The sequence below is a fragment of the Stenella coeruleoalba genome, assembly GCF_951394435.1.
Source record: "Stenella coeruleoalba genome assembly, chromosome: 1".
Taxonomy (NCBI): domain Eukaryota; kingdom Metazoa; phylum Chordata; class Mammalia; order Artiodactyla; family Delphinidae; genus Stenella; species Stenella coeruleoalba.
Window position 1 is genome coordinate 21,586,832 of NC_137169.1, and position 13,637 is coordinate 21,600,468.

The 13,637-nt window shown below is 53.0% G+C and overlaps 2 protein-coding genes across 2 annotated transcripts; one reads left to right on the forward strand and one right to left on the reverse strand.

Moving 5' to 3' along the window:
• Nucleotides 1-346: 346 nt before the first annotated feature.
• On the forward strand, nt 347-11,937 carry THEMIS2 (thymocyte selection associated family member 2). The gene is made up of 6 exons (XM_079936247.1): nt 347-451; nt 2,701-2,841; nt 6,893-7,303; nt 8,926-9,989; nt 10,966-11,122; nt 11,554-11,937. Exons 1-6 carry the CDS (start codon nt 358-360, stop codon nt 11,604-11,606), a joined length of 1,920 nt encoding a protein of 639 aa, XP_079792373.1. The 5' UTR covers nt 347-357; the 3' UTR covers nt 11,607-11,937.
• On the reverse strand, nt 4,232-5,255 carry LOC307192240 (programmed cell death protein 2-like; the record flags this gene model as incomplete). The annotated part of the gene is given in 2 exon segments (XM_079932944.1): nt 4,232-4,726; nt 4,728-5,255. Coding segments are annotated over 2 exon segments (1,023 nt in total), but the record flags the coding sequence as incomplete, so codon positions are not given.
• Nucleotides 11,938-13,637: the final 1,700 nt, after the last annotated feature.

Consider the following 13,637-nt stretch of genomic DNA (forward strand, 5'->3'; position numbering starts at 1 on the left):
GTCGGGGGTTTCTCCATCTTCATCCTCGTCTTCCCTCCACTATGGGGCACCTCACTGATGGCTGGGCTCGTAGGGACCAGCTCTTATTTACTCAGAGTCTCCCGGATGTCAGGTCCTGGTCTTGACCTTCTAAATCCTGCCGCCAATGTGAGAGGTGGGTACTGCAACCCCCTTGTAGAGACAAGGGAACTGAGGCCGGGAGAGAGAGGTGGCGCGTCCCAGAACGCGGAGTCTCATCCCCAACGCCCCTGGGCGGGGCGCTCCAGCCACCCCCGCCCCCCTGGGCCGGCCGGGCGGGGCTGCCGCGCTCGGCGGCGGGCGGGCCGTTCAGTGTGCGCCCAGCGAGCCGCGCGGACCATGGAACCTGTGTCGCTGCAGGACTTCGTGTGCGCCCTGGACCCCGCCTCCCTCCCGCGTGTGCTGCGGGTCTGCTCGGGTGTCTACTTCCAGGGTGAGTGAAGGGCCGAGACCCCTCCGACCTCGGCCCCGCGGCGGACCGGTTCTCCCTGCCAGGGCGTTAGAAACCCGGGACACTGCGCCCTGGGTTCGAATCCCGACGCTGCCGCTACCCAAGTTGTGTGATTTGGGGCCACACTCCAACTTCGCCGGGTCACGGCTTTTGCTTGCGTGGAATGCGGGATCACTGATTGCCCCGCAGGGTGGTGATGGGAAGTCCATGAGCTCAGATACTCAAGTGGGTGGAACCGAGCCAAGCTGGGGCGGAACTGCGTTGCGCATTGCATGAGGTCCTACCGTGCAGGGTTGCGGCATTCAGGCGCTCACGACGCCGGGCTATTGCTTGATTCTCAAGAGCCAGGTCAGCCTTCCCCTCCGTATGCCCTCCCACTCCTCCCCTTGGACGTTTATCTACACGTCCTTCTTTCAGTCCCCCCATCCCGCCTTTGCCCTCTGCTTGGCACTGGGCCGTACTTGATCCGATCAACTCTTCAGTTCTCAGCTAAAATGACTCCTCCTCCGGGAAGCCTTCCTGGCTCCTTGCACACCCGCACATCTGCCCACATGGCCGCAGCCCACCTGGTTCACAGGGATGGTACACAGCTGGGGCTTAGTAGTCATTGCCTGAAAGGGTGAGAGGGGAGGGATTGACAGGCAGTGAGGGGAGAGGCGGCGGCTCTGAGGGTGAGGGAGGACCTGTGGGTGACTGAGTAGGAAAGGTGGAGGGCGAGGAGAGAGGGAAGTGAGAGTCTGGGTGGGGTGCAGGAGGCTACTTCCTTAGAGAGCAAACTACGTCTGAGTGCCCTGCCTTATCCTGTTCCCTCCATCCGCTCCCTTGCTCCGCCACAGCAGCTTCCAGAAAAGTGTTCTGAGGCCCCAAGTGGGGTTCCTAGATCAAGGGTGAGACGCCTGGAGGGCCCCACAGGGGGCAGGACGGGCCACCACACCATGGGGTCTCGCCAGGCCCACTTGGGAATCTGAGGGATCTGGGTTCAAATCCCGCTCTCCCTGGGGGCTTCCTGCAGGCATCTGTGCTCTGTTTGCCGTCCCCCTGACACCCCGTCCCACTGTGTGTCACAATACTTGCGTTTCCTCATTATGCTCCCCGCCGGGGAGGGGGGTGGGGGGGGCTGGAGTGGCGGAAGTGAGGGTAAGAGAAGAACCTGACAGGATGAGAGTGTGGGAGTGGGGTGAAGTGGAGAGGGGCAGATGGTGATACTGATGGGGCAGATGGCTGTGGTCACCGCGTGGTTAGGAGCCCCAATTCGGAGGCAGATTATGTCCTGGGCGGAGTCCCAGTTCTGCCTCCTATTACCTGATAATCTCGGGCGGCCCGTTCACCCTTGCCAAGGCTCGGTTTCCGTATTTAGAAAAGAGAAACTGTCCTTCCCTCCAGGGGCAGTCATGAGTCTTAAGTGCTACGACACGTCTGCAGTGCCGAGCACAGCGCCGGGCATATAGTAAGTGCTCAGCACCAGGGCTGCTCTTGTTACCAGCCCCGAGCGTCTGTAGACAGAAGTGTGTGTTTTATGAGCCTGTGTGTATTTTCCTGGGGATAAGGGGTGGGATTTTCATCAGTTTCTCAGGGCTGTTGTAAAGGACCCTGCCGGGGCTGCCCTGGGGGTGCAGTAGCGTCAGGTGGCCTGGAGGCTTGCCCACCTGCACTGTCTGTCCCTCATCAGCAGGATGGGTCGCTGTGTGTGAGAGATCTTTACTGAGCATCTTCCATGCTCTGGACCCTGCTATAGCCCTTTAAACCTTGTAAGTCAGGGCCCAGACCCGCCTACTGGGCCCACCCTGTCAGCAGCCCGCCACCCCCTCCTGTGCTTCTCTTAACAGCAAGTCATCTGAAGAAGAAAACGCCAGTGTGGGTGTTTGGCTTTGTGTGATCTCGGGGCAGTCACCGAACCTCCCTGGGCCTGATTTTGTAGCTAATAAGGGAACTGGGATTTACTGGGTTGTTTATTCATTCATGACTTAAACACACACACTTCGAGGCTGGGCCTGTGCCGGCTGAGATGCATCAGTCCTGCCCTGTGAGCTGAGTTCAGGAGGCAAGGGGATGTGACCACAGAGGGGTACAGTCAGCGCTAAAAGAAGGCAGAGCGGCATCAGGGAAGAGCATTCCAGGCACCGGAACAACGTGTGCAAAGGTGTGACCGAGCAGTGCCTGGGGGGAACAGGGCACAGGCGGCGCAGCGCTTGGCCTTTGCTGAACGGGTGAAACTGACTCTGTCTCCGCAGGCTCCATCTACGAGATCTCCGGGAATGAGTGCTCCCTCTCCACAGGAGACCTGATCAAGGTCACCTGTGTTCGCCTCCAGAAGGTGGTCTGCGAGAACCCGGGGACGGGCCAGACCATGGAGCTCGCTCCCAACTTCCAGGGTAAGGCAGGCACCTCTATCTCCCTGAGTGTCCTGGAACCCTCCAGGCACACCCTCGGGCACATGTGACCCCAAAACAAACTCCCACCCCTCTGGGTTGGCACACACTGCTCTCACATCCACCAATACCCAGCCCCGAGACCCGAATGTCCTCTGAGTGCTCTGACGGTGTCCTGAGCTGGCATGGCTGTGTCCTCTCCGTGTCCATCTCTGATTACATCTGCCTCTTGGCTGGGCCTTTTTTTGTTTCATGTCTTTGTCCACGTGCCAGTTTTCATGTTCGCTCCCACATTCACTCACCAAACATTTATTGACACTTGCTGTGTGCCAGGCCTCGTGCTGGGGGCTGGGGTGTGGGGTTCAGGATGAAGCAGATGCAGCCCTCTCCGGCGGGGAGTTTCCAGGATGGCAGTGAGGAGGACAACAGCACAAGTAGGCACCAGTTTGGAGAGGGCTCCGGGCAAGAGTGGCCTGCCTCTCCAGAGGTCTGTGCAGGCTTCCTGGAGGAGGTGGCACCTCAGCTGGAGGAAGGATCCCAGCTAGAGGGAGTAGCATGAGCACACTGGTGCTCCAGAAACCCCCTGTAGCGCATTCATTGCAGGAGGTGTGTAGTGTGGTGGACCATGGGCCTGGACGCTGAAGCCAGCAGCCTGGATGGGAATCCCACCTCTGCCGGCTACTAGCTGTGGCCGTGGTTAGTTCCTGTGACCTCTCTGCGCCTCAGCTTCCTCTTCTGTAATGGGGCAGTCAGCCTTGATGTGACAAGTAAATGAGTTGCCATGTATGATGCACTTAGAACAGGGCTGGGCTCAGAGCAGGCACCCTCTGTGGGCTTGTCCTCAGTATGGTTTCCTGTGATCGCTGAAGGGGACCAGTGAGGGCATGGGTTCCAGGTGAGAGGCAAGTGGTGGGGAGGTGAGCGGGAGCCAGACCGCAGGGGGGCGGGGGGGGGCTTGTGTGGGGCACGGACACACTTCGTTCTTTTTTTTTTTTGACTTAATTAGGCACATAACCCATTTTTATTATAGAAAGAAATACACATATAAGTAAAAAGATCATGTCACTTAGTCCCACTGTTCAGTTAACCAGTTCACATCTAGTGCATATCATTCCAGATATTTTTGGTGTACATACACGTGTATAAATATTTTTACAAAAATAGCATACTATGAATACCATCTACAATGGTACCTTGGCATCTTTATCTTACTTGATGTACATATAAGTCTGTATCATTAAGACTGTGTAGCCTCCTGCTGGACAGATACACAACACCTAAAACAACATCTTTGTGTATCTCTGGTATAATTATTTCCTTAGGATAAAGTCCTAGAAATGGAATTGGAAGGTCTAAGAGATGATGAATATTTTGAGGCTTCACACCGTTGTCTTTAGGCGGTATCTGTTATATCTTGCTTCCAAACAAATTCCTCTGTGTAGCCAGTGCCCAGGCCACAGCTTTCAGCACAGGTGAAGACAGCCAGGACACCCCAGTCGACACTCCTGCCCAGTCTGTCGGCCTTCAGGTAGTTGAGCAGATGAGGCATGATGTGGAATTCAAATATTCTCTTGGCACCACAGGGGCAATCTGGGATATCCTTTTCTTGAGGGATATTTTCACCAGAGATCCAGATGGGGGCAATCCCTCTGCCGTATCTGAGAATCCGTTCTGGCTCAAGGGATATTTTGGTTTTAAACTTCTGGAAAATTCTGTCTTCCCTAGATTCATGTTTTGCCATGGAATCCAATTCTTCCTCAGGTGCTTCACCCATGCTACCTATAATCTCTGATTCATCATCTTTTTCCACAACTTCAGGCATAATCTCATCTTCTGTTTCTATTACAATTTCAAATTCTGGAAAAAGGAAGCTGTGGTCTGGAACTGTTACTGTCCAATTCACCTTCTTGTGTACAAGCCTGCTTATGTCCCAATCTCCAGTCCAGAGTCTGATGCTCCTTGCTGCAGTAATGTGCCTTGCGACATCGGGAGCCTGTTTTGGGGCCTAAACAGCCACAAACTCTGCAGAGATGAGCACCGGACTCGAGCTGGAGGCACACGGATTCTCCTGTCTCCGGCGGAGGATCCTCAGAAGGTGGCTCATAGGCGTAGAAGTCATTTCTCCTAGGCAATTGATTTCTAAAAACTCGTAGGCCGGCGCAGCACGGTGGCGTTTGGCAACAGAAAAGTAAGAGACCGAGGTGGAAGGCGAAGGCGCGGCCCTGAAGCGGTGCGTACAGCTGCAGCAGGAAGGCCAGTGGGCGGCCGCACAGCGCGCAGGCCAGCCCCGCGGGCCCCGGCAGCCCGGCTGCGCCGAGCCACTGCGGCCAGACGCCCACCTTGCTGGGGAACTGCTCGCTGCGCAGCCGCCACGCCGGCGCCGCCTCCACTTTTTTTTTTTTTTTAAAGTCTTTATAAATTTAATTTTATTTTTTTATAAATTCATTTATTTATTTAATTTTTGGCTGTGTTGGGTCTTCGTTGCTGCGCATGGGCTTTTCTCTAGTTGCGGTGAGCAGGGGCTACTCTTCGTTGCAGTGCACGCGCTTCTCACTGCAGTGGCTTCTCTTGCTGTGGAGCACGGGCTCTAGGCGCATGGGTTTCAGTAGTTGCAGCACACAGGCTCAGTAGTTGTGGCTTGTGGGCTCTAGAGCACAGGCTCAGTAGTTGTGGCGCACGGACTTAGGTGCTCCGTGGCATGTGGGATCTTCCCAGACCAGGGACTGAACCTGTGTCTCCTGCATTGACAGGCAGATTCTTAAGCACTGAACCACCAGGGAAGTCCCCACATTTCAGCCTTTATTTTGAAGGTATTAAGTAGCCAAAGCGCTTTTAAATAGGGAAGTGATGTGTTTTGTTTTGTATTTTGAGGGTTTTTAAAAAATTTGAAATAATTTCAAATTTACAGAAGACTTGCTAGAACTCCTGTATACTGTTTATCCAGATTCACCAGTTAAGCATGTTGTTACATTTGCTTTCCCTCTCTCTGTATATTATATATACATACACACACACATATATACATATGAACATATTACTATATATGTGTGTGTATATATATCTTTTTTCTGAACCATCTGAGAGTTATAGACATGATGCCCCATTACATCTGAATACTCCTCCCAGTATTTAGCGTAACTCCTATAAAACAAGGACATTCACTCACAAAACTGTAGTTCAGTGATTAAATTCAGGAAATTTAATATTGATACAATACTACTGTCTAACCCACAGTCTGTATTCAGATTTCACCAGTCGCCCTACTAATATCCTTGATAGCCCGGTGTTTGCCTTGATCCAGAATCTAGTCCCAGATTGCACATGACATTCAGTTGGCCTCCTTTAGTCTCCTTCAGGCTGGAATAGTTCCTCAGCCTTCCTTTGTCTTGCTATCAACATTTTTGAAGAGTCTAGATCAGTACGTTTGCAGAATGTCCCTCAGACCGTCTTTGTGTGGTGCTTCCTTGAATAGATTTGTGTTGAGGGTTTTGGGCAGGAAGACCCTGGAAGTGATATTATGTCCAGACATGGGGTATTTTAGGCCAGTCTGGTGGCAGAAGAATGGACAGGGCAGGGGGAGGGGTAGAGGGGTGGTCAGAGGTCATTTGGCCAGTAGCTCCTGGGTTTCTAGTTTGGGAGGGACTGTGGCACTCACCCACCCAGAATGGGGTGGTAGGTGCTGGTGTGTGGGAATGGAGCAGTGGTGAGGTATCTGGAGACAAAGATGGCAAAGTGAGAGGCAGGTGGGGTCGGCAGGTAGGAAAATGTGGCAGTGTGTCTGTTCTGTTCTGTCTCTGGTGACAATCCCTCTGTGTCCGTGCCTGTGTCAGAAGGAACTGTCCCCACCCTGCCCTCACTGTCCATTTGCAATGGTCACTTGCTGCCTGCCATCCCTCAGCCCTGCAGCCTGGATATCCAAATGCTGGCCCACCCTTGGCCCCTGTCCTCGGGGGATTCTGGCTGGTTCTCTGCAGCCAGACCTGGGCATGGGATATGAGGGCCTGGGCTCGGCAAAGGTCTGCCCCACCCTGACACCCCCTGCTGTGCCCCACAGGCAACTTCAGCCCCCTCACTGGCCCCCAGAGCTATGGAACCCTGGAGGAGCTGGTCTCTGCTGCAACCCAGAGCTCCAAGCAGCTGCCCATCTGCTTCATGTCGACCCACAGAATCACCACCAAGGCCAGGGTGGTGCCTCAGGAGCAGCCCCTCAAGCTTGAGGCTGTGGAAATGCACCTCGGGACCTGCTGTGCCCGCTGTGTGCTGGGCACCGGGGCCCAGCAGGTGATTCTGCACTTGCCCCTGTCCGAGAAGGGGCCCTTCTGGGAACTGGAGCCTGGGCCCCCTCGGACTCTGCTCCAGGTGCTGCAGGACCCGGCCCTGAGGGACACCATCCTCACCTGCCCTGCCCTCCCCTGGCACTCCCTGACCCTGATGCCCCAGTATGAGGTCGAAGCCATCATGCACTGTGAGTTCCCCGGGCAGGTGGGTGGGCCCGGGGGCGGGAGGGACAGAGGGGGCCCTGGGGAGCTGCTCTGATGGGAAGATGCCCCCTATCCCCGTGGATAGTCCAGGGATTCCAGGTGGTTTACCTGGTATATACAACGTAACAGAATAAAGAATCCCCAATAGTGGAAGTTAGGTGCAAAAGGAGATAGGAAAACGGGTAACTTGAGTGAGGTCCCACGTACTTTATAAAGTTTGGCAAAAGTTGGGCTGTGAGGTTGCCCGCAGCTAGGACAAAGAAACATAGTGTTAGAAAGTGCAGCGTTGACCATTTGCTCGGGAGAAATATATTTTCCTGTTGTTGGGGAGAGCAAGATTGTTCGTGAAGGGCCTCCTGTCTGGGAGGGTACTGTCTGGCTGAATCCCCCAGCTGTTTCATAGGTTACTTCTTAGGACAGGCTGGTGGCTGCACACAGAGGGTTGGTGAAACGGAGGCAGAAGCTGGCCAGGTCTGGCCGGTCGGAGGCCAAGCTGGAGCAGAGGTAGAAGAATGGGTGTATGTGTAGAGGTCCCCAGGGCACCCCCATTCTTCACCCTCCACTCAGCCTTGGCCTCTTGACTGGCCAGGTTCTGCCTCTGCCCCACCAACCCTGCTCTGGATGCTGCCAGCAGCCTGACTCAGTCCTGTCCTAAGAAACAACCTAGGCTTTGTTTACTAGTTTTTGTAAAAATAACAAGTTGACTGCCCTGGAGAATGAGGCAGCTCAGGTAATTTATAAAGCATTCTGAATTAAAAAACAACAGTATAATGAACCCAGATGTGCCCATCTCCCAGCTTCAGCCGATTATCAGCTCATCTGGCACAGAGCAAAAATCCCAACCATGTGACCTGAGGGGAGTCACCACCACTCCTCGGAGCCTCAGTGTTCTCATCTGCAAAACAGGGAGAACATTCCGTGTGGTGTGGCTCAAACAACATAGTGGGTGGGCCAGTTTTCCTCAGACTCTTACAGAGTTTACGCACCAGGCGCTATCAATGCCAGGACAGGAGGAGGTTGTCCAAAGTCATGTAGTCAGTGTTTTTCTTGATTTGGTTCTATCTATTTAAATCCAGAAAGGATTTGGAAAGACAGCTTATAAAATGACATTCAAAATTCAATTAAAATTTTAAAAGTGAACTGATTGGATATTCAGTGATATTGAGGAATTATCAAATTATTATTATTTCAATGTGATCATAGCCTAGTGGTTATTATTTTTGAAATTTTAATTACCCCTTCTTTTAGCAATACATGTTGAAACAGTCACAGATGGCAAGATGTGATTATTCTGATTCCAAATAATCCAGTGGAAGGGGAATGGATAGACAGGGATATAAAGGAAAGAAAATGGGCCATGGGTTAAATGTTGAAGCTGGGTGACAGGTACATTGGGGTTCACTATACTATTCTACTTTTATAAATATTTAAAAAACTTTTTATAGTAACTTTTAAAAAAGAGGTTGAAGGAAAGAGTGGGCAAGGAATCTGGTACAACAGGAAAACGCTGGTAGGAAAGAAAAGATGAAGACAGGAGAGAGGTTAGCAGGCTCAGACCTCTGAGGGGTGGAGGGTGCGCACCTGAGCTGACCTCTCCCCTCCACAGTGCGCAGGACCATCGTCAAGATCCCCTCCACGCTGGAGGTTGACGTGGAGGATATCACCGCCTCCTCTCAGCACATCCACTTCATACAACCGCTGCTGCTGAGCGAGGCCCTGGCCCGGGGAGGCCCCTTCCCCCTGCCCACAGAGATCCTGGAAGTTCCGGAGGGGCCCCCTATCTTCCTCAGCCCGTGGCTGAGCTCCTTACGGAAGGGCCAGAGGCTCTGCATCTATGGCGTGGCCTCGCCACCCTGGCGGGTCCTGGCCTCAACCAAGGGCCGGAAAGTGCCCAGACACTTCATGATCTCTGGGGCCTACCAGGGCAAGCTGCGGCGGCGGCCGAGAGAGTTCCCCACGGCCTACGACCTCCTGGGTGCTCTCCAGCCAGGCCAGCCACTCCGGGTAGTGGCCACGAAGGACTGTGAAGGAGACGGGTTGGAGAACCCCGAGTTCATGTCCCTGGCCATGGGAGACAGGCTGGAGGTGTTGGGGTCTGGCCAGGCCCTTGGGGTTCAAGAGAGGGACATGAATGTCCTGGTGTGTCAGCGGCTGAGTGACCAGCCTGGGGAGGAAGAGTGTGAAGAGGCAGAGGACCAAGAACAGATTCTGCTGCCCCTCCACTTCTCTGGCGGCTTCGTGGAAGAGCTGGGTGATGGCCGGCGCTACAGCCTGCAGGATCTGATTGCCCAGTTCCCACTGCCCTGTGAGGTCAAGGTGGTGGCCAAGGATGCCAGCCACCCTGATGACCCTCTGCCCTCCTTCCTGGGCCTGCGGCTGGAGGAGAAGATCATGGAACCCTTCTTGGTGGTCAGCCTGGACTCCAACCCTGAGATGTGCTTCGAGGTCCCTCCCCGGTGGCTGGACCTGACTGTCGTGGAAGCCGAGGGGCAGCCAAGCCAGCCGGCTGGGCCCCTCCCCGTAGTCCCAGTGGAAGAGCTGACAGAGGCCTTCTATTATCACCTTCGGAAGTCACCGGCCTTTGAGGGTCAAGCTCCCCCGCCCAGGCCTCCGAAAAGTAAGGGCCTCAGTGGGCAGAAGAAGCAGGTCAGCAAGGCAAAAGGTGTCAAGGTACCAACAGAACCCAAGTGGGCAGGGAGGGGCCACCTGTAGGGATCATTAGGGTCCTGCCATTTCTTCTTTGTCTGTCTGGCATCATGCCTCTTACAGCTGTACAGGACATGCAGTTTGTTTATTTTTGAATTTTATTTTTTTATACAGCAGGTTCTTATTAGTTACCTATTTTATACACATTAGTGTATATATGTCAACCCCGATCTCCCAGCACTGTCACAAAGAGTTGTGACAAAGGTACAAAGAGTTGAGACCTCCGTCCCAGCCTTGGTTCCTGACGGCTCCTCTGGGATGGCTCCTGCTTGTTGCCCTAGAACCAGCAATTTCCCTCCCTGGGAATCAGTATTCTCCGCTGCTCATCAGGGAGCCGTACTGTTTGCTGTTGAAAGCATGACGTGGGGGGAAGAGGAGCGGCTTTACAGGTCACTGACATGGCTCTGCGTCTGAAGCCTGGCCCGGCCAGGGGTCCCGTGTGTGGCTTGACATGGCACACTCTTTCTGAGCCTGGTTCCTCACGTGTAAACTGGGAACTCAAACAGCTCCTCAGAGAGTCACTTGAGGGTGAATGAACGGATATGCATACAGCTTCTGGCACATGGTAGGATTTCAATAAAAGTCCTCTTCCTTCTGGGACCCCTCTCAGCTCTGTACTCTGTTTGTCCTGAGGCTTTGTGACTACTTTTTTCTCCTTTAGCAAAAGATTTGGAGGACAATGACCAAATCCCTGTGTAAAAATGCAGAGACAGCCTGTCTCTAGCCCCCAACCCTATCATGTTTCACCCTGGCCCCTTTCTCCCCTGCCAAAGAACAGTTCAAGTGCTTGTAGCAAAAACACCTGGCGTCCTGAGAAGCCATACACTGAAAAGTTCAGAGGGGAGCAGAGGAAGTGAGATTTGAAGGAAATTGCATTTCAGGTACTCTCTTACCCCATTTCTTGGGACCCTGCTAACTTCTGCTTTTTTTTACCACTTAGTCTTCTGAAGCCTTCGAATTGCAGGAACCACCTCTGATGCCTAAACCCAAGAGGAAGACCTTGCGAAAGGTCATCAAGGACAGCTGCAATTTATACAGTGCGATTCCTGGTCACAAGAAAGGTCTCAGGCCCACTAAGCCCATCACTCAGGATACAAGTGAGTCTGTCAGCCCCTGTTCACCCCTGTCTTTCCTTCTCCCCTCCCCCATGCCATTCTGCTGCTGCTTTTGCCTCTGATGGTGCTGGCCATACCCTCAGCAGGGCTCTGCTCGTGAGCGACCCTTCCACAGTCCCAGTTGGATGGACAGGCCTATATGAGATGGGCGTAGGCTGAAGGGTCCCTACTGTCCTTCTCCCAGTGGCTCCAGGGCCCTGGCAAGGAAAATGAGTTCATCTCCCAACTACCCTCCCCAAGGCACACAGGAGAATGTTTGCAAAGTGTTCAGACACAACAAACTGTGGTTTCTGGGCTAGCAAGGACCTTAGAGCATCCAGACCAAGCCCTCCCCTGTTCAAGGGACGAAAGTACCCTAAAGAGGGGAAGGAACCTAAGGCCAAAGGTCCTCACTGACTTGGATTCTTTTGCAGATGATGAACACAATTACGAAGAAATACTTGAGCAGTTTCCGAAAACCCTCTAGGTGCTGGAGAAACCTTACTTCCTAACTGCTGCTTCTCAGGGAACCCGAGATATCAGCCAACTATTACAAGCCTTTAGAGGACCCTGGACAAGGTCTCTCAGAAATCAGACTGTGGACAAGGAGTGGCCGGGTGGGGACTGACTGGAAATAGGATAGACCCTGCACCAGCTTCCCTCTGGCTCCTCTGGGCCCAGCACCTTGCATTTGGCTCCTTCAGGTTCAGAGCTTTGGTATCAAGTAGCCAGCTGGGTTCTACTCAATCCTGCACCCCAACACCAGTTGTCCCACTTGTTAGTGCAGAAAGGAATCCAAGACACTGCCCACCTCGGTGACGGCAGCACAGTGCCTCGTGCCTCTTGGTAAAGGGGACTCAATCCTGATGACACACTGCACCGAGAGCCTTCTGTAATGCTGGCCGCCCCTGCTCCACTCTCTCCTCTCTCTCGCCGTCCCCCACCCAGGCTCCGAGCCCCTGAGGGACCAGGACTGTCTTCCTCATCTCTGCAGCACCCAGCACATGACCGTTGTAGGTGACTATCCAAGATTATTTCACTTTAAAAGCACAGAATAAAAATGACATCTGAGCTTCGGGAAAAATGATAAGAGATGATCACTTATTAACTTCTGTCTGAGTACCAGACCCTTTACAAACCCTATCTAAATCAACTCTCTGAGGTAGACAAGGCCTGGTTTTAAAGATCGGGAAACAAACTAGTCTAGTGTGCTTCAGCAGGCAGGCTAGTCATGGGCCTGGGTCAGGATCCTTGCTCACCACCTACAAGTGATTTTAACCTCTCTAAGCTTCAGTTTCTTCACATGCAAAATGAAACTAAGTTATCTACCTCAAAAGATTGTTTTAAGGATCGACTGAGATAATATCTGTAGAGCATTTATCACAGTGCCTGGCTCGTAATAAATATTCTGTAAACATGTTAGTATCATTACTGTTGACCAAGATCTGAGAGCTGTACCTGTCTCTAAAACCAACGCCCCTTTCACATGCTTACACTGTCTCCTAGTCATGGAATTCATCCCAGTGTTTATACTGTGTTCCTGGGCTGTGGAGACAGAGCCAGTATAACGAGATAAGAGAAGAAATACAAGCCTGTGCCTATGCAGAGAATAACTCAGTTTCCAGGGTCAGTTAAGGCCTGTTTAGTAAGGTAAGACCACAGGCCTCACTTCCTAGAAGTAGTGGGACTTTGGTTTCTTGGGCTAATGCAGTCACGGAATTAAGCACCATGGTCAGCGGAGGACAGGAGAGAGACAAAAAGATGGAAGGAGTGTCCAGTGGAGGCGGGAGCCGAAAGAGGGTCAAATTCCCACTCCTGGATTCGAGGCACTACACCTGAGTGTGTCCTTCCTTTGCCTCCTAACATCCCTCTGGCTCTCTGGACCCATGTACTTCCCAGGCCGCCACACTCCAGCAGGGCATTCTCCAGGTGACCACTGAGCAGTGACTACGTGCTGCTGGGCCAGTCCCCAGTATCTAGCACCCATGCTCATCTCCACACCAGTTCCCACGCCCTCCTCCACAGACGCAATCTCTACCACACAGGAGGACCCTGAGGAAGAGAGTACTCTGGGAAAAGCAATAAGCAAGAGACAGAAAGTTCCTCCTTGGCACCGAACCCCTAGGGATCAGGACCCCATGCAAATGTCCACAGTTTCACGTTCGCGTTTGCAGTTAATCTTGGCGCCAAATTGAGCAAGATCACAAAAGGGGGGCAGAGGAGAGGGGCCACCAGTTCCCACAAAAGGGGGTTTCTGAGTGGCCAAATGCTGCCATGAGGAGAAAGCCACCAATTTCATAGCAGGGAAAGCTGGGCTTAAAAGGAAAACATGTTTGAAAACCACAACTGTGACTGTCTTACTAGAGCAGTAAGGGTAGGAAGGGAATGGACCAAAGGCAGATACCACCCTCAGGGTGCTTTTGTCTTCTTTACCTCTGGAATAAACCGCTGGGTGGTGGGGAGGGAACTATAATGGGGCTAGAGATTCCCCCAAGCAGTGGTCTCCAAAGTGAGGACA